The sequence below is a fragment of the Empidonax traillii genome, unplaced genomic scaffold (assembly GCF_003031625.1).
Source record: "Empidonax traillii isolate 1590-97213 ecotype Southwest subspecies unplaced genomic scaffold, ASM303162v1 scaffold156:size1289327, whole genome shotgun sequence".
NCBI classification, from domain to species: domain Eukaryota; kingdom Metazoa; phylum Chordata; class Aves; order Passeriformes; family Tyrannidae; genus Empidonax; species Empidonax traillii.
In genome coordinates this window covers 622,818-643,211 of record NW_020955349.1, presented here as the reverse complement: position 1 = coordinate 643,211, position 20,394 = coordinate 622,818, and the positions used below count along the sequence as shown (strand labels likewise).

Genomic DNA, 20,394 nt, shown 5'->3' with positions numbered 1-20,394 from the left:
TTATATAACAACCATACATTAGCAGTTTATTATGAAGGAAGAAGGGTTAACTGAAGCATCTTGCTGCAGGGGCCCACTGTTCTCCCCCCCCATTTCTCTACCTTGCTCAAAGGAGATCTTGTTCTGTACCAGTTCTGCAGACCTAAAATATTTACAGATACATAGAACAAAGAACCCAGCGCCCATAAATCTCACCCAGAGGAGCCAAGGTGACATCTCAATAGGTGTTATAGGCCCCAAGCCAAGACTTTCTTGAAGGCTGAGTGATCAGAACATGAAAACAATAGAAAGAACGAAAGGTCTCCGAGGTCAGGTGAGGATGAGGATTAAAAATACAGCCCCCAGGATGAAGGCAAACAGGATTTCCCACCATAATATTCCTCAAAATAGAGACCACGCCTCCATCTCCACCCCTAACTCCACCTGTTATGAATATTGTAATTTATGTTGTAATCATTGCCAAACCTGTATAAAATGCTCGCTCTAACCTAACTAACTCGGAGCCTGTTTTCCCAGCACTAGCTGGCAGGCTGCCCGGCCGTCAATAAATAAATACCTGCTGCTTTAGACATAAAACCCTGTCTAAACAGTTCTTTATCTGCTCTTTTCTGGGCATCAATTCATACCATGAAAAAACAGTACTCGTGTACTGTTCTGCTTAGTGGTTATACCTGGATAGGAAAACCTTTCCTTGCTTTGTAGAACATGCACAAAGCTTCCTCCCTGCCATTCTTTCGATGTATTGCTCCATTAATCCATTGACTAAAGTCAAGTCCCTCAACGTAATTCTTCCCCTTTGTTGAAGGGTATGGGCTGTTCTGCAACGTGCAAAGGACATGGAGGCACCTACATGACTTTACTAGAACCTTACCCCACTCTACTCCATGATTATGATTTCTTTTTCAGTAGCCTATAACTTCAGTTTCCTGCATTATAAAGCCAACTCACCATGTCCGCGTATTAACTTCGTATCTGTAAAGGTCATCCACCAATCCGTATTTGTTGCCAGGTAGGGCTTTGTATCCACCATGGACATAAATAGATTTAGTCAGTTCATCATAGACACTTGTATGGCCATAACCACCTTGCACAATTGCTCCTTTTGTTTCTGGTACAAGCCAGGAATTAGACCCTGAAACACAGAGACAACACCAACAGGTTGAAGGCTAACACACAGTGCTGGGGGGGGTTGAGTAAATAATATCTAAAATACAGTCTTAATTAGGGGCTTGTTTTAAGAAGTGATTTTATACCACTGTATCAAGGTATCTGCAATTGGATAAATGCTGTTAGACTATTACCTGCTATTCTTAATGAAATCACAAACACACTGTTGTTACAGCTGCCAGCCAGTATCTCCCACTCTCTCCCGTGAGGCTTCAGCATTCGCACAAAACCAACAAACAAAAAGCCTGAACTTTTTTCGAAAATGTGAAACTAGGAGTTATGATTAAATCTCACCAGAGATGGCTGATGAGAATTCAGTGCTCCAGCTACTTCAGATGCATTAGGAACACCTGTTCTCAGTCCTGGGGAATCTGGAGCAGTCTGACAGACACTGAACTGCTGTGAGTCATGAGAAGCACACAGCATAAGGTAGCTCCAAGTAGGCATGGGGGTAGGCAACCAATTTGGTAGTAACTGTAAAATTATTGAGCTAAAATCCAGTTCCCAACTACTGTTTCTTAGTTATTTAAGTGCAAATATACCTCTTCAGTTGCTGAAAACTCACAGAATAATCTGATAGCAGCTCATTAAACAGACACTTAAATCCACATTTTACATTACATCACTAATAACTGCAAAGAGACACCAAATAAACCCATACACAAGAGCTATTATGACTAAAGAATAAAACACAACTGGAAAATATTTCACCCTGGCAAAAAAAAAGACAGATGTTAAGTGAGATCTTGCAGCCTGTAGCCTCAAAATGTTATTTTTTTTCCCATCCATCTTCCCAGATGACGACATAAGTCACAAAAAAGCAAGCCAGGAGGTATTTCCTGCAGAAGGCAGCCTGTACAAAAGAGCCTGTAATGATTAGGAGCCAGTTCCATGGACGTGAAATGGAAGAAATAATTCACTTACAGCCTCTTGAAGATTATGTCAGAAGAAGAGAAAGTATGGACAAGGACATCCAAAATGGAGCAGTCTCCTAACTCTTAGCCTATATTGGCTGCCATTATAAAGTTATTTATCCAAGGCTAGCACACAACACCATACACCTTGCTTCATCTCAAAGTTAGTTTTCCATTTCACTTTCTATCTGATATCATGTAGGTAGCTTACATTAACTCTTTTTCCTCTGGATTCTTCTGTTCAGGGAAGAGACTCGTGATTTTCAGTTATTACTGATGTTATTGCCCTTTCATTAAATAGTTTCCAGGCATTGCCTCTATAAGTTTTTTGGGTTTTTTTTCAGTAACAAGTAATTACAGCAAGTAACAAAGTATAGTTTATATGGAAGAATTGTGCTGATTTTGGTGTGTATGAATGCTGATATTTGTGTAATACAGTATTCACATCTGAAACAGTATATTTACATTATTTATGTGTAGTGTAATGTAACTAGTATTTTATTCCAGTCTCTGTACTGGATATTATCAATCTATTAAGAAGTGCAACTCTGAACACAAGTATTACATTTGTACCAATAAGACCGTATTTTACATATATATTACTTTGATAGCAAAGAGACTTATTTGATACATTTTATGTAAGAGGGTTGGTGAGGAGTCAACCTGCAGATAGCCCTTCCTATTACCAACACCATCTCAATGTATTCATTTAAAGAATGATCAGTCCTAAAGATTGGCATGCATGCTTCTCAGTGAAAAGAACTATTTCTCCACAGAAATTTACACAACGTGGTTGATAATATGCATAATAAAATATTTTGCATTTATATCTGACTGTTTTATACATTTATTTGGCATTATAGTTTACGTAGTAATGGTCAGACTTGAGGACATTAGAGGTCTTTTCCAACCTGAATGAGTCTGATTTTGTGTAGCATTTAGAACACTATGACAGTAACATTCATGTTGCATAACTTTAAACGACTTCATCTGACTTGCAGAAATGTGAAGAGCTGTTCCTTTTTGCAAATTAAAAACCAGGGGCTATGAATAACTACCTAAATTTGAGAAAAGAGGTCCAGCAACATCTCGCTGAAATAGAAGTTAAAAGCTGTATTAGAGTTTCTCCCTCAGTTTCCCATTCTAAAATTGAGCTGAGTTGCCTGAATTTTGAATGCTGAAATGTAGGCCTACAGTTTTGATCCTTCACACTTCTTCAGCATCTTGAATATTGCGTCATTCACACAAAAATACACTTCTGTCTATATTTAAAGACATGACCTGCTTTTTAAGAAACTTATTGATACCAATCTTCACCTTATTTTCTAAACAAAAATTCAATTTTTATTGAAAGCATTTACCTAACCCTTCTCATACTCAAAGAAAGCTCACTCTTTCTACCAATATACCATAAGAAATATTTGATTGATCGAATCAGTCATGTGAAACTCTGCAATTTCAACAGTTTAAAAAGTCAAGCAAAGAAAGACCTCTATGAATTAACAAGCCAGAAATAAGGAAAGAGGAGACTACTAAAGACTACATTATTTTTTCTTTCCAAATTTAAATTTTGAGTCTAAGAGTATAAAAATAAGATCAAATCAATTTTGAAATTAATCATAAAAATAATAGGGGTATGCAGAAGTACCACATAATGGAATACAGGCTTCTACTTTTCATTTGTAATTTGACATTTTTCATCAACATCTGAGCAATTTTCCAGAGAATTCTACCATATAAAGTTTCTGTTTAAGTGCTTAGGAAAATCACTACGATAACTTCAGATAATTAGATGAAAAAAAAAAAAACAACAAAAAACAACCAAAAAGCCATTAACTCAGCAACTGAACGAACTGAAGCTGGGGGTAAGACACTATTCCAAAATTCTGACAGGCACAGCGAGTGAAAGTGCTGGCCCAGGAGCAAACATTTGCAACAAAGCTGGTTAGATATTGCCAAAGAATGGGAACCACAGTGCTGACAGTAAAGGCCAGAGGGAGGAGAGGCAGGATCTAGACTGTTACAGACCTTTATCTCAACTCAATAGTATGCAAAGGTTTAGAACAAAGGGTTTGGGTTTGATCTATTTTTTTTAAAGGATAAATAAAAAATGTTGAAATAGTGGGAAACTGTTTCACTGGACAACGTAAATGTGTCAAACCATTTACACCATGTTTAGCTAAATAAATTATCAAGAGAAGGAAGAGCAGTCATTCTCTGTGTCTGGGATTTCACCACTGAACAACAAACAGCAATGAACTATGTTGAGAGGTGCTGAGACTTAGCAGCAGGCAGAGTTCTAAAAGAATTAGTGCACTGTATGACACCGTTAGAAATTTAAGAAGCGCTAACTGCATAAATTTAGATTCCATTGATTCACAGAAGCAGCAGAAAGACATGCAGAACGAACTGTAAAATCTCGGCTACCAGAAAAAGAAGGATCACAATTCCACAATATCTTCAAGGTATTACACACTGGGATTAGCAACAGGAACTTCTGTAAATTGGAAGCTCATCAGCTGACAATGACTGAGAAGAATAAGTAGGAGAACTGCTTCATCGGGGAAAGTCCATGAGCCAGTAATGACTTTCTCAAGGATGCAGTACAAATGTCATTTTACTATATACCAAGTAAGGTATTGCTAATAATGTAGAATTAGGCAGTGGCAAAATTTCACCTCGAATATCTCACAGGCTTTTCTAATCGTCCGTGTTCAAGAGAGATGAACTCCTTGTGGAAAAGGTACAGAGAACTGTTAGAATGACAGTGGAATAGATGAGGTTGCCTTAATTAGGCTTCCAGGAGGGAGGATTTGTATCTATAAATATAATTCAAAGACAATTCCAGGGAGATGAGCTGCTTGCATTAAACAAGTGAATATAAACCAGGTCATTGATAAAGGTGGGCTATGAATTAGAATATGCCTAGTCACTAAAATTATAACCAATTTTCCAATGACACTGTGCTTGCAAGAAATGAATCACATCCAACGGTTTAACATCATTCTATCATAAAAGAATGCAAAATAAATGAAATAAGAGACAAAAGGGTTTTTTTCCCCGAGTTCATTTCTTTGTATGAAGCAGTTTAGGACTGTCAAATCAAGGAAACTCCAAATTTGAGCAATAGTCATTTTATAATTTAAAATAGAAACACTGAAATCACATTTTGAGATAAAGTTGTTTCTAAAAAGAAAAAAAAAGTTTGAAAAATATACAGTAATAAACCCACTAAAAATCCAGGGAAAGGTAGATACACTGGCCTGATCTGTCCTTACCACAATGCAACCTTCAAATAGATCAGGTAAAAAGCACAAAATATCCAAGAAGAACTTCAGTGTGCCATCTTCATTTCATTGCAGTGACAAGCACTAAATTTTTTCAAGCAACCACGAAATTTAAGCTAACTTACAGAAAAGAGGACACATTACATCACAGGGCCTCTTTTTTTTTTTTTTTTTACAGTATTTCAAATAAACACTTTTAATCCAAAGCAGTCTATAATCTACTTCTAAAGTCAGAAAAAAATTCAGTCTAAAAAACAAAGTAATATTCTGCTAATCCAAAGAAATAAAATAAAATCACAGAAGACTTATTCAGAAGTTTCTTAATATATAAGGAGCTTTTATAAATCTCAGCTAAAACAGAACACTGTTATTATATTCACCTTGAGACTCACATTGAGACTCTTAGAAGGTTTATGAGGTATTGCAAACCTAAAGGGAAATAAATTCTCCTGGGGAGTAACCCGGAAAAGCTTTATGGTTCAAGTCAGTAAAATCATTCACATAATTCCCATGCCAGGATTTACTGGTTTCTTGAAAATCCTAAGTCCAGGTACAGCAAGAAAGGACAACAGGAAGTCTTTTTGTTCCTGCAGCAACTGCCATACACTCAGAGCAGAAATAAATTCATGTGCTTTTGCATGGTGAAAATCTGCCTACAAACCATGTCCAATTACTCCAGAATTTACTTTACTTTGACAGAAATTACTTTCTTTCCTAATCAGACAATGCCAGAGAAATTTTCAGACCATGTCCACCTTCGATTGATCACGCTTTGTTAACAAGAACAACACACCTACGTGAGAAGCCTGGGAATCCACAAGTACTTTGCAACTTCTTTGGATCTCTCTTAACCCAGTCTCCATGAAAGTCAGAGTCACAGTAACTAAAGTACGTTTTAGCACTAGAATTCCATATAAATTCCGTATATCAAGTTCATCAGAAGAACTGGATCACAAGAGGTTTTAGTTCATGTGAGCCAAAAGCTAAGCTGCCTCTTTCTATGTTACTCTTCCTTCCAGTAGGTATTTGGTAAATGCTTGAAAAATAACCTTCATTAGGACTAAAAGCCACAACTGATAACATTTAGAAAGAATAGAGCACTACAGTTTGAAATGTTAAGGTATCATATGTTTTCAAAAAGCAAGCAGAGAGAGAGAGAGAACATTGGGTTCTTATTTTCCTTTCTATAATATCACAAGCCCTTAATCATATCAATTTTTTTCCTATCCAGGTGAGTTCACAGCAATACTTCTATCACTTCCTATGTCTTTTAAGTTTGGATTCAGAACTGCTGAAGTCTCCCCAGAAAATAGTCATTCTTGGTTCAAACCACCATCCGGAATTTTATGGCTAAAAATATTCCTGCAGCTGCAAAACCGTAGATAAATGCTACAATCAATACAGAATTCTGGGAAATTTACCAAAAAATTCATTTAACTCAGACAGAAGGGAAAGGAGGAAGATGCAGTGAGGTAAAATGAAACATGAGAATTATCCACAGCAGAAGTAGTTCAGTTACAGCACACAGACCATGACCTGCAAAGCCCTGCATGCCCCAATAATCAATCCTTCATCAGATGAAGAGATTCACTGAAATCAATGGGTTTCCACATTAATACCCTATATTGTTACAAGTTTCCTTTACATTTGACGCAAGTGAATCACATCAACAAACTGAATTTCTCACTAGTACATGGCAAAAACAATCTCAAAAGGGAGACATGAAATTTGAGAGTAACTGAGACCAATAATAACAGAGAGAAGTGCTTTCTCTTACTCAGAGTTTGTCACCATGGTAGGAAAGGTGTGGGGGTTTATTCTCTGTGTTATATATGCTTAGTTATAGTCTATTTTATCAATCCTCCACAGAGTTGTAATATTAAAAAAAAAAAAAATTAAAATAGGAACAAGTTGTCCATTTCAACCATAAGGCCATCAATAAAATCATCCAGGCAGAAAACTTTATACTACAAATCATGTTCCCTTCTTCATAATTAAACTAACCACAATAATAGGTGAGAATAAAACGGGTACTTCTATTCCATGCTAAATAAGCAGCATGTGAAGAAGCAAATAATTCAAAGTTCCAACAGACATTACAGCGTATGAGCATGCAGAAAACTACAACAACACATTGCTGTCTTCAAGAGGAAAAAAAAATCATCTCTGGTAGTTTAAGAAACCAACTTTCCAAAATTAAGTTTTTCAAAGAAATGGTCTTTAATGGTCTTTTAATGGTTTTTAATTTCAAAAAAAAAAGGTCTTTAAAATCTTAGAATACTGTTGTGAAACATCATTCTAAGACCAAAATTTCATAGCAGGTTTTATGCAGTTAAATTGAAATTTTTCATCATAGTGCTCTTCCTCTTATTCCCATTCATCTTTATCATTTTTCAACATTGTTATAAAATTTCAACACTGCCATCAGAAATATTGTCAGGGAGACTAAGAACCTTATGAGTTCTGAAGACATTTCCCCAACCTATAAATCTGCTTAAACAGTGTCTATATACATATGCATACGTGAAAAAAAATTAAATGAAACCATTATATTTTAAAGCATAATGATTGTTTGTAAGTATTACTCTGAAATTCTGTATTATGCATTCTGTGACTGCGTAAATAACTGAAGGACTCAGATTAATTCAATAGAAAAAAAAAGGAATCAAAATAAGTAGGAGAGGATTGTAATTTGATTTAGTGGGCATATAAATATTACCAAAAAATTTTAGGTGTGGAGTTTCAAGTTTATTCCACTGAAATAATACCTTAGATTTACCATGTATATGATAAAAAGATTTCTCTGGGTTTATTTAATTCTAGCATTTAAAATCAACCCTAGGAAAACTTGTGGTTTACAAGGGGAAACCCAGACAGACAAGGCAGGTTATTTACAGAAAATTAGTGTTCCTTTTCAGTTATTGTTCTCTAACAGCAACGTGTATACACTTCAGAGAGAACCCTTTATACAATGATGAACTAAGTTGTGATATTAAAAAAAAAAAAAGAAACCAGAATGAAAATATAGCAACATTAAAGAGACTTAAAAATAACTTCATTATTGTTTCTTTTGCTCTTCTACTCTGGGATAAAAACAGTAAGTCTATGATTAAAAACATCACCAAAATAACCACCACATGGAATTTCTGGTTTCAATTTTTATCCCCTATAGAGTACCACGACTGTACATAGAAAAAGTCAAGGTGCTCCAAATATGTATGAAACACTATCGCTTAACAAGAAATCTGATCTACGTAATTTGAAGGAAAAAGAAGACGAGGTTTTATTTATTTTGCAAAATACATCTTTTTCTTTCTGAAAATAGGAGTGATATTGACATAAAAAATAGTATTTTTTTATCAGTATATGATAAAAATTGACTTACTGATGTAGTATTCTTGCACAATGCTCGTGTAACCATATATGGAAGAATATCCAAAAATTATAATCATAACCACATCTCTGCTGTCCAGCTCCACTATGTGTGCTGAATGACCTTCCACAGCATATTGCTGGCCATGTACAAGCACTGCAGGAGTTCTGGAGCTCCACGTTTGGCTGTGTATGTTGAAAATCCACAGTTCATCTGTAACGTTGCCGTTACTTGTTTCAATTTTGCCTCCATACATGTAGATGTCTTCCTGTAAAAAATTGGAAGGGAGAGAGGAGAAGGCACATAATGGATTACAGAAAGATAACATCTGAACTGCATACTCCTGTGCTGTGCAATATTTCATAACTGAGCTATCTGATTTAAATCTTCACATTTAATCTTACATTAACCAGCTTGATATCAGACACTAATCCCAAAAAATTATATTTAAACTAAACCAACAATGATAAGGAGTCTATTTCTCTGAAAAATAAACCCAGCCATGAAAATGACACCAAAATGAATCTGAAACAGATTACTTCAACCAGAATACCTTTAATTACATGCCTCTTCTAATTCATACTGCAGGGCTCTATTTTGAAAAAAAGCTAAACAGAAAGGTTATTATACTGTTTTCTTAAGGAACCACTCACTGAATAAAAATGTGATTTTCCACACACTCAGTCTATGGGCACTTCCATTAGCACATTCTCTCTCAACAGCAAAGTAACAAGTCCTGAGAAAACTCTCAGTCATCAGAACCCAAGGAAAAGGGACAATACGTGTATGGAATCATAGAATGGTCTGGGTTGTGAGGGGCTTTAAAGATCACCTCATTACAACCTCCCTGCCACGGGCAGGGACACCTTCCACTACCCCAGTTTGCTCCAAGCCCCATCCAACCTGGCCTTGGACACTTCCAGGGATGGAGCAGCCACAGCTTCTCTGGGCAACCTGTGCCAGGGCCTCCCCACCCTCACAGGAAGAATTTCTTACTAATATCTAAACAAAACATGCCCTCAGACAGTTTGAAGCTATTCCCCCCTTGTCCTGTTACTCCATGCCCTTGTCAAAGTTCCTTGCTTTTGACGCAGCCCAGGATGCAGCTGGCACTGCTCTTGAACACATTTGCTAAAATCAAATCCCATAGGAGAGTACTTTGAGTTCTTCTTAAGGGATGCAAAACAGATTTTCCAGCCATCGTGAACCGCGTACCTCAAACAGCAATGCCATCTGTTCTGATAAGTAATTAATGATTTACTTAAGTATTGACAGAAAACGAATCCTACTAAATGTCTCTTCATCTAGAGTTGCAAACCAAGGTATCCAAAGTCACAGAACAAATTCTAGGCTATTGGCTTCACAGACTTGCTCAAGGATAGTTTATAATGGGCAGAAAAATCTTGCCTCTGGTTCTGAGAATGATCCTTAGTCTTTGCTTGGACATATCAGAACCAAATTCCATTTGCATGGTGTTTGCACAATTGGCAGTTGTCTTCTCCGTGCTGCCAAGTAACACTCTGGTGCTTACACTAAATTCAGTCTTACCAGGTTTAAATTAAAAAAAAGGAAGCTGCAGGTTTAGCACATTTGGCTTGGTATGAAATATTGAGCCTCAGAAAAAGAGGCTGAAAGAGAAAGAAACTACCTAAGAACTTTGTATCAATCCTGTAGAAATTCCAGACTTATTGTATAAAGAACTGATGGGATCTAAAAAGAAATGTAAAGTGCATATTATTATCATCATGCAAGTCAAGAAAGATGAACTTTTGACTGTTGATGAACTGGCAGGCAAGTCAAATATAGGTATCAGTAGAATGACAGCCTGTTTAGCCCAGCAAAACAAAGGCTTCAGAGGGTTATAATGTTGTCCATATGCCTGTGGTTGATGGTCAGTAAGAGTCCAGAGCAGTAAGAAAAGCTTCCTCATAACACAGAAAATTAGTCAGCAAATGACTGACCAAACTGTCAAACTGTCTTCAAGATTTTGAACTTGTTTTTCTAATTCAAGGCAGGTGAACATTTGTCCATTTGGAAAGTGAATCTTCCTATGCAGGGATAACTCTGTACTATCAATTAGTTCGGTCTGGTGGTGTTTGAACAAAAGGCGTTCACATCCTTCAGTAGGAATTTGTAGCAGGATTAGAAAGATATATATCTGAACCCACTCCTCTCCTGTGAGATAAAACATTTCAAAGAGCTGGGCAAAGACCTACAGAAGCTGAAGGAGGTTGAGCACTGATCCAAAGGAATGGCTTGAACAAATATTCTTCTTGAAAGGATCCTCTATGGCTCATTCATTCCGCTACCACATAGATCTCAAAAGTCAAATCAGCGTTACTAAAATAATAAACTCCTTATTTTTAAGTGCAGACAACTGACTACAGCCAAAAGAGGGAGTTAATAAGGAGTTCCTGGTACTGTATAACAGTATTTTAAAAAAAAAACCAAAATATTTCTGACGCTGAGGAAAGACACTTTAAAAAAAAAAAAAGAAGTGAGCTAAAGAGCTGCATGAACTTTGAAATGATTACTCAGACTGCTGACAATAAGCAACTCCTCCTCACAGTTCTGCTTAAATGATTCAAAGTTCAGAGAAAAGAAAACTTCTGTGAGGAGAAAGCTTTGTAAGTGCAGATCCCATACACAACGATATTCACAGAGAAGGAGACAACTGCTTTATCAACCACAAAAACATTTAACTAAGTTTTGCTAAAGGCTATTTATGAAATTAAGAAGCTCCTAATGCTGTGGGAAAATGCTTTAAGAGTTAGTGATGATCAGCTGAGCGTGAAAAAATAGGCTGAGGTATTGAAGTCAGTAGAAGAAACACAGAAGTAAAATTAAAAAATATTACAAGCACAGGCAGAACAAAATCCAACATCACAGGCACATAAAGATAGATGTTTATTTGGAAAGCCTAATCAAGAAGGAATTGTAGAAAGGATACAAGTGCCAATGGTCTTGAGCAGCCTAAAGATTGTGATAAAAAAGGAATTCCCTTATAAAATTAAACTATCTTTATAAATTACATAAAAACTAGCTATAAATCAAGCTATACAATGAAGATGAGGCTTTCGGGCAGACACAAGACACAGAGTTTAAAGAGTGCTAGTACACAAATACTACTGACTTTTAATTAAGTGTAGTAGATATTTGTTTATATTAAAATATCCTACCACAACAGAACTGCAAACTAAAATAAAAACAACAAAAATAAAATTGAGATACTTTGATGTGTGAAGAATCTGGCCCAGATGAAAGATCTTAAAAATTGTACTCCTCAGCCTGGAGGAGAGAGAAGGCCAAGAGGCAGACTTGGCCAAGGAAGAGATAACAAAACATCAGGCAGATAAGCCCCAAAAAGATACAAGGCCTCCAACACATTCATATTTTAAATTTATGATACCACGTGTCAGAAGCAACATCTTCAATCACAGTGGCAGACAGTCAAGTTGAGCATTTACTCAATACATTAACCTTGGTCATTTTAGACATGTTACTTCACATTAATAAAATTATCTAAGAAATTACAGAACTCTTTAAAGCCTTTGTGGGTTTAAAATGAAAATTTCATATCGATTTTACCGTATGTAAATCAAAGTATATAAAATTACACTTAAGAGTTCCTGCTCAGTAGGGAATTCCAGCAAAAATGACCAATTTCTTCCTGTAAACTGAGCAGGCAGACAGCTCCCTCAGTCATTGCATTCCAACCTATGGATCACTCCAGTTGGTTTCTTGGCAGCTGTTCAGGTACAAGCCAACAAAACAGGCAGTGTCGCTCCTGTGAGCTTCAAAACTTCTCAGTAAATGTTTCCAATTTCTCAAATCATGTTTTTCCCCCCCAAAAAAACTACTTTGGTGGAAACTTTTGATGAACTGTAGTGATAAAGAAAGATGACAAAAGGTATAAGATCCGGAGATATTTGACTGTGCATTGTGGGCACAGAGGATGGCAGCTGAAGGCAGGAATGATAAGATAAAAGGTAGGATTTCAACAAAATAGTTAAATCACATTTCTCAAGAGAAGAAAACATTCATTTGATCCTGTGTTTTTCTTACAGAGTAATGACTGACATACACATTTTGACCAGCCAAAGTAAGACCAAGAGAATAACTCAGATACAGGAGAAAAAGTAAACTGTCATAATTTGAATCCCTGCTGGAGGAGTCAATACAATTTACAGCAGTGAAATTCCTCCTAATTTCTTCATCTTACTGACATCATCACCTTCTTTGGATAACATTGTTAAATAACCAAATAATTCAAATAACATTAAAAGCCTGGTGGGAGAGGGTAAAAAAGAGGGAGCCAGTCTCTTCAGAGTGTTTTCCAGGATTACAAGAAATTCCATTTACATTTAAGAATAATAAATATTTCTCTTTTTTTTTTTTTTTCTGGTGAGGCTGGTCAAGACTGGAACAGTTTGCTCTGAGATCCTGTGGAATTGAATATCTTTGGAGATATTCAAAACCCAACTGGAGTATGTCTGGAACAACCTGCTGTAGTTGACCCTGCTTTGAGCAGAGAGGTTGGTTAAGATGGTCTCCAGAGGTCCTTTCCAACCTCACCTAATCTTTGTGAGTTTGTGAAAAACAAATTTCTAATACAGGCCCACCTCTAGAGAGCCTCTTCCCTATTTGATTTTCTGTCACAAGCAATAATAACCCATTCGATGATCGTGAACAATATCCAAATCATAAAAGTAATATACTTTCCTTCTAAAAAAAAAATCCAAAAAACCGAAACCAAAACAAAAAAGCACACACACAAAAAAGCACAAACAGAAATCCCAAAACAAAATAAAAATCAAACAAACAAACAAACAAAACCCAAAACACAAAACTCCACCTTGAAAAGTTTCTTACTTAGTGTGACTAAACAGATGACACAGGAAAAACTATAGGGTTCTGGTAAACAAATGAAAATCAGCTTAGCAGCCTGAACTCTGTAATTTGAGGGCAAAATTCTTTAAGAAGCCCAGGAGAGGAAAAAAAAAAAATATGCACATTTCTCCTTAGTTACAGTAATAAAGAAATTCAGGTTCTACATGAAAGCACTGATTTCTGTAAATTAATAGTTCTTTCAAGTCCAAAAATAAATCCCCCTTTAACTAACCATTAATTAATATGGCAATTTTTGCATTTGAAATTTCATAAAAACTTAAAAAGTAACCCCTGGTATTTCCACAAAATAGGTAAATGGATATTTACTTTTAATAGAGGTAAAAAAGACAAAAATTTGCAAAAATGACCAGTGATCCAGCATACTTTGTTTCAACTGTTTCATGTTTCTGACTTCTAAGGCCACGTACTTGCAATTGCTGAAAAAAATCATGCCCTGACAGTATGACTCAGCTTTTGCATAATAGTTTTAACAAGTCTTCAAATCCCTTGACAGAGAAGCATTTTACAGTGAGGAAAAAAATGAAACAGGGTAAGGAGGATAGTCAAGAAGATCACCAAAAGAGCAAGTAAGAACACCCACTCATCTGTCCAGTCAACAGACTATCCAGCAGACCACAGTAACTCTTCTACATCCTTCATCCTGAACCCTGAACAAACAGACAGCCAAAATCATTCGTTCCTTTGACCTTGAACAGGTTGTCTTCCCTACACCACATTTCAGTGCTAATATTGATTTTATATTTCATATAAATGCAGTAATTCAAGACCTCTAAAACTTCTAATACTTTTATTCCTTAGACTTCACAGTTTTTTTCACTTTTCCTAAAAGAACAATACTTATCAGCTGTTCTGACAGTACCTGGGAATGACTCACTGTTATGCTAATCCTGCCTGCATTCCAAAAGAATCTTATCTGGTAGTTACCACTGGGAAAAAAAACTGGAAAGGAAAGGCAACAAAAGAGTAATTTTTAATCCATTCCTAATGAATTGGAAGCAAGTCAATCACGTTAAAATAACCACATAATTTTCATTTTGTATTTCTTAACTGTATCATGGCTGCACAGAAATTAGTTTTCTGCCTTAATTGTTATATAAATCCAACCTGTTCTTGAGGAATTGGCCAAAGAAATGCTATTCACAAACCACATGAACAGTCATTCTCTATTTTCTTGGAATAAGACTGTCAATCTTTTTTCTCCCATAGATTGTATCCACGCATTAGTATAAAAGTTAACTTTATACAAATTGACAGGACTCTAAAATTCATCAGAACTTGTTCTCTATACTTTCACCTGGCATTTCTAAAAGTTTAGTCAAATCTGTGCATCATTAAGAAATTTCTCGATTCTTTTTTCCAAGCAAAATACAAGTAACATAAAACTGTCATCTGGCAATAACTCATCCATCACAACCCTCTTTTCTTCATTCAACATGTACCACCTGGTTAGGACTGTCTAATACTTCTGCCTTTCCCCCCAGACTGTTAGCTCCTCCAGTATGGTAACAATATCAAGAACATTGTGTGCATTATATCAAACGAAAAAGATTAATTACATTTCTACTCCATCCAATAATCCTCCCATTAGATCAGGACTGACGGACTGGAGAACAATCTTCACTAAACTCTTCCTCCTGCAGCCTGATTTATTATTCTTAGCTTACTGTGAAGCTCTATCCTCACTGAATAAGAACCTGAATAAGTTACATGAGAAGCATATTATAATCTAAGTTCCCAGCAGGAGCAGGTTCAAGTTCAGACAGTACATCCTGCAGCAACCTGTGTGTCAGGAGGTCAGCTTAATCAAGAGTGCTGCCACGGTATTCCTTCATTATTTGCAGTTTTCCATAAGGTTGCTGGGTACAGTTAAAGGTATTAATTCAGCTGACGATACTTGGACCTCACTTTCAAACCAACTGGAATCAAATTTTGAAACAGCAAGTGAAAAATATTGCACTTCTACATAAAGAACAAATCGCTTGATGAATTAGGTTTGGTGAATTGAAGGGAACACTGAACAAAAAGTGTATGGCAGCTCATATTACCTATTTCTCGTGCTTTTGAGCTCTGCAAATCAGAACTAGAAAGCAAGTTCTGCATAAGATGTAATTACAAGTATTGAAACAATAAAACTAGGTAAATTGGTGGTGGTACAAATAGCTACTAATAAAACAGGTAGAAAATACTTTTACATTCCTAGTGCTTCTCAAATTATATTACAATAGCCAACAAAAATAGGCATTAAAACAATAACAATAAAACAGTTGGTAAAAGGTTTTATCTCATTCATATTACAGGAGGAAAAGTTTTTGCTCTTTTTTGCTTTGTTAATGCTAGCTTTTGATAAGACCAATAAAAAATACCACAAGATATGCAGACTCAACATCAATACCAATTATTTGAAAAAGGAATCAAAATAATTACCCTTTCTAAAGAGAGTTTTTAAAGTAGAAGTAACATTCATAAAACTCCAGTGAGTTTAATTTAATTCAACTATGTACAAAACAGTCTGTATACTGTAAAATATCTTTACGATTACTACTACATCAGCCTGCCTGCATCATTTCTATTGCCAGCCTCAAAGCAAACAAACCTCAGTGCCCAGCCATCCTTCCACTGTCTTGGGACTATTAGGAGCAGTTAAATTATGAGGCCAAACTCTGGGATAAAAGCACAAACTCACTCCTGAGTAAACTCCCAGCAGTGACCATAAGCACACCTTGCAGGGCACTCCCTTCCTCCTTGATTCCAGGATTTTGCAGTTCACTCTCCAACTCCCTACCTGGACACTGTTTAGCAAAGCTCTATGTGCCTGCCTTAAAAACGTCATAAGTCATTTCCTTCAGTATCTTTATAATCTAATTTCTTACAGAAATCATTTCAAAGTACGTTGATATTTTCAGCATCAAGATGCCTGGAACTACATACAATTTCTGAGATACAGTACAACCAGTTGCTAACAGAGATAAGTAGCACCTTGCCAATAACCAGACTAAAGAGGCACTGAAGGTAATACTGAGAGTTTAGTTGGTCTCAAAGCAAGAGCACTTTTATACTCTCTCCTCTGTAAATGCATAAAAAGCCTTAGTCACTTATTATAACTATACATCAGTGGAAGTCTTCTGATCTTTTTTCTCCAGAATAAAGAAGAACGGTACTTCAATTTTAACTAAAGAAGCTTTCTGAGGGAAATAGGCACAGGAACTTATTTCATTCTCCACAGAGTCAATCACATGGTTTCAATTTTTACCTTGCACCACAATCAGGCAATGCTAGCTCTGCACTCTCACTCTGGTCTAGCACTAGGCTTTGAAATCTCAGGAGCTCAAGTCAGAAACTTAATCTAATTTCTTCTCTGTGGATATTTTTTTCTCTCAACCATAAAGGAAATGTTACACAATTACTAGTACACAGCTCAAAACACAGCTCAAAGCTGCCATCTCTAGGTATTATGTTCTACTACTCTTCACTGCAAACTATTTTTCTGGTTTTTTGAGAGATTGAAGATCTAAAAGGAAAAACATAAAAAGTTTATCTTAGTAAGTTAATTTAAGAACTTATTGCAGGAGGATATACTACTTCTACTTGCATGGTCAGCTCCTTTTGGCCCATGTAATTTTTGACATTTGACACAATCACTACAATCAGCATATTAGTTAATTATTTCACATAAGTTCATTATTAGAGAACACTGATTACTAATTAACATGTCTTCAACAACAGCAACAGCTTCTTCACTACACACTTGCTTGTAGCTTTCATTATTATTAATAAGAGTTGCATTTCCTTTCTAAGATCCAAAGAGATTTCTGAATTAACAGGTCTATTATATTTAATATTTTCTGGTCAAAGTGTTTCTAAAATGGTTACCCTTTAGTCTGGAATGTCTCAAGGAAATATTAGTACCATCAAATAAAAAGATGAAATGATAATTTAAGCCTTTCTTCTGAACTGCTAAATGACACATTACTCCCATGTTTCCCATCTAAAAGCTCCACATTCTGCAAGAACTGTAATAACTAAAGATACCAGTCAGAAAGAAAACACTATAAAAAAGGAAGACCCAAACATAAAAAGAAACTAAAATGTACAACTAAAAGGGTAAAATCTTTAATGGCAATATGAAGACATTTTAAGGACATCTGCTCAGATCATATGAATGCTTCCTATTAAAAAAAAAAAAATCCATTACAAATAACAAAATAAAGCTTAACTTAGTAGAAGGATAATAGAGACTTAGAAGAAATAAAGACTTTTCAAAACAAAGGTTCAAAAACTCTGGCAGACTAAAACAGACACACACATAAAGGCAAGTGATGAAACAGTTTAATGAGCTGCCTGCAAAATGTATAACTAAAGTACTAATAAATCGTTTTTCAAATGCATTAGCAATACAGCCAACTAGATACGTTGTGGTGCCAACAGACAGTCTGAAGGAATGTTCTGAGAAGGTCAAGCCATAGCAATAGAGTGAGGTTAACTTTTCCATGTGAGTCCTTCATGGTGGACTTTACAGGTATTTCCATAGCAAAAATTAAAAACAGAAGGTTAAAGTAGTGGGGGAGAAAAATGGCAAAAAAAAGTGACCAGGATCAGTTCTGAAGAAATATAAAAACAAAACAGCTGACCCCTGTCTGTAGTATGTAAATTCCTGCTTAAAAACGTGTCCATACCAGAAGATCGATAAGAAAGAGGAAGAAAGGCCTGAATTCAGTGAATAAAACAAGCAGACTGAGGAAAATGCTATGAACTTCTGAAAAGGGAAGTTATATCTTGCAAATCATTGGCTTTTCCTGAAGGAACCAAAAGTCCACTTGACACATTTATCCAAAATTTCTAAAGGATGCTTCATAACACTCCTCATGCCCTAAAGAAACTAAGATGCCCTGGGACAAGCAAGGCAGACAACACCAGGCTAAATAAGTCAATAAAGTTTTTGGGGAAAAAACAGTTACTTCTTAAATGAATAAAGGTCATTATTGGTGTCCCACAGAGATCTGCAATTGGGATTTATTTGTTCAACATACTGAAAAACAAGATGGCAGAGGTATGAGAGGAAAAATGGTAACGCTTTTTGACAGTACTGTGTTACTCAAAACAGCAGAGGCAAAGGTCAAAAGCAAGGAATTACAGAACAATCTCCAAATGCTGAATGTGCAATACAAGAATGAAGAAAAGGGTAAATTAAAGTTCATGTACATAAGCATGAAAATATGAAAATATTGAAAAAAAAACAAAACAAAACAATTCTAAGTCTGTACATACAGGGATGGGTTTTGAATTGACTAGAATGAGATATTTAGGTTATAACTAACAGTTATGTGAAAATACCAGTTCAAAGACAACAGCAGGTTTTCAAAAAGCAAAAATACCCTAAAGAATTAATAAGAACAAATTAACTAATTCAATGATGTCAATCTCTGAGGTAAGAAGACACTAAAGGCTGTGATTTCCCCCATCTCAGAAGGGATATAACAGAATTAGAAGAGATAGAGGTAATGACAAGATGTTATCCAAGGTATGAAATATCTTCCTTATAGAGGATTATTAAAAACAGAAGGAATTTTTAGTTTGAAAAAGAAATTATTGAGAGAGGATGTGATGGACTTTCAGAAAATCATGAGTGGTACAGAGAAAATGAAATGGATATAAAAAAGTGGGGATTATCAAAATTAAACCAGCTAGTACCAGTACTCAAAAGGTGATATTTCTTGAAAAAATACACTGGAATTCTTAGGCACAGGATGATATCAATGCTGAAATAAATATATGATCCAAATAAATATTTTATAAATATAAATAAATATAAATATTTTTCCCCCAAACATTTGGGGGAAAAAAAAACTTATTAATTTTTTTTTCACTAAAATACTATCTTATTTTAGGAAATCTCAGCTGCAAACTAGGACAGTATTCTGAAGAAGCTTCTACACATTGCTGTCATTTTTTCTTATATTCTTCCCTAGGCATTTGCTCTTACCCATTATTCAAGACATGTTACCAGGCGAGATGAACGCTCTGGTTTGACCTGATGCTTTTTGTCCTTCCCTGCTGGGGGTGTCTCATGCAAGCAAATGAAAATTTGTGATACAGATTCTGTAGTTCTGTGTCACAGTTAACAAGTTTGCCATCATCTGCAGCTCGTCTCGCTGATGGATATCTCAGGCACACGTTGTAGCCTTCTCTCCAGTCCTGTCTCCTTGTGCTCCCGACTGAAGAGTCCCCGGACCCAGATCATCCTTTGCCACATCTTGGGGCTGCCAAAGGACCCCGTTACCAGCACTTGGCTCTGCCTGCTGGGCTCAGCCCCTGGGGATGGTGCCTGGTCAGCAAGAGCATTGCCCACAATTCCAATTATATCACACACACACACCTGCTTTTAATTGGCAGTTTAGCTCTGAGGATCACAGTCAGATAAGTGACTTCTATCTATTGAGCAACCTCTGTTCAAAAAAATGTGCAATCCATCTCAGTACTGAAGAAAACACACAAAATATTTATGGACTAGAAATTAAACTGTCCTCAAAAATCTACGGTCACGGGGAGTCATTCTAAGATCTCTGACAGCACACACAAAGACATTCATTATACAGAATGCTGAAGAGCCCATACCTGATACAAAGCAAGGGTGTGCCCATATCTCTGGAGTGGCCCTTTGGATACAGGTACTACATTCCATATACTGCTTTCCAAATTGTAGCTAGAAGAGAAATAAAAGAGTAAACATTTTGCACATTTTGCA

At 36.0% G+C, this 20,394-nt stretch overlaps 1 protein-coding gene across 6 annotated transcripts in view; it reads right to left on the bottom strand.

The window, feature by feature from the left end:
- Positions 1-20,394, bottom strand: part of ATRNL1 (attractin like 1) — a 522,221-nt gene that overhangs the window by 386,240 nt on the left and 115,587 nt on the right. For all 6 annotated transcript variants that reach the window (XM_027884890.1, XM_027884885.1, XM_027884886.1 and 3 more), the window contains exons 7-9: positions 20,265-20,352; positions 8,754-9,009; positions 949-1,132 (exon numbers count right to left, since the gene is read on the bottom strand). In XM_027884890.1, the coding sequence (XP_027740691.1) occupies positions 949-1,132; positions 8,754-9,009; positions 20,265-20,352 (528 nt within the window). The remainder of the gene's footprint in view (positions 1-948; positions 1,133-8,753; positions 9,010-20,264; positions 20,353-20,394) is intronic.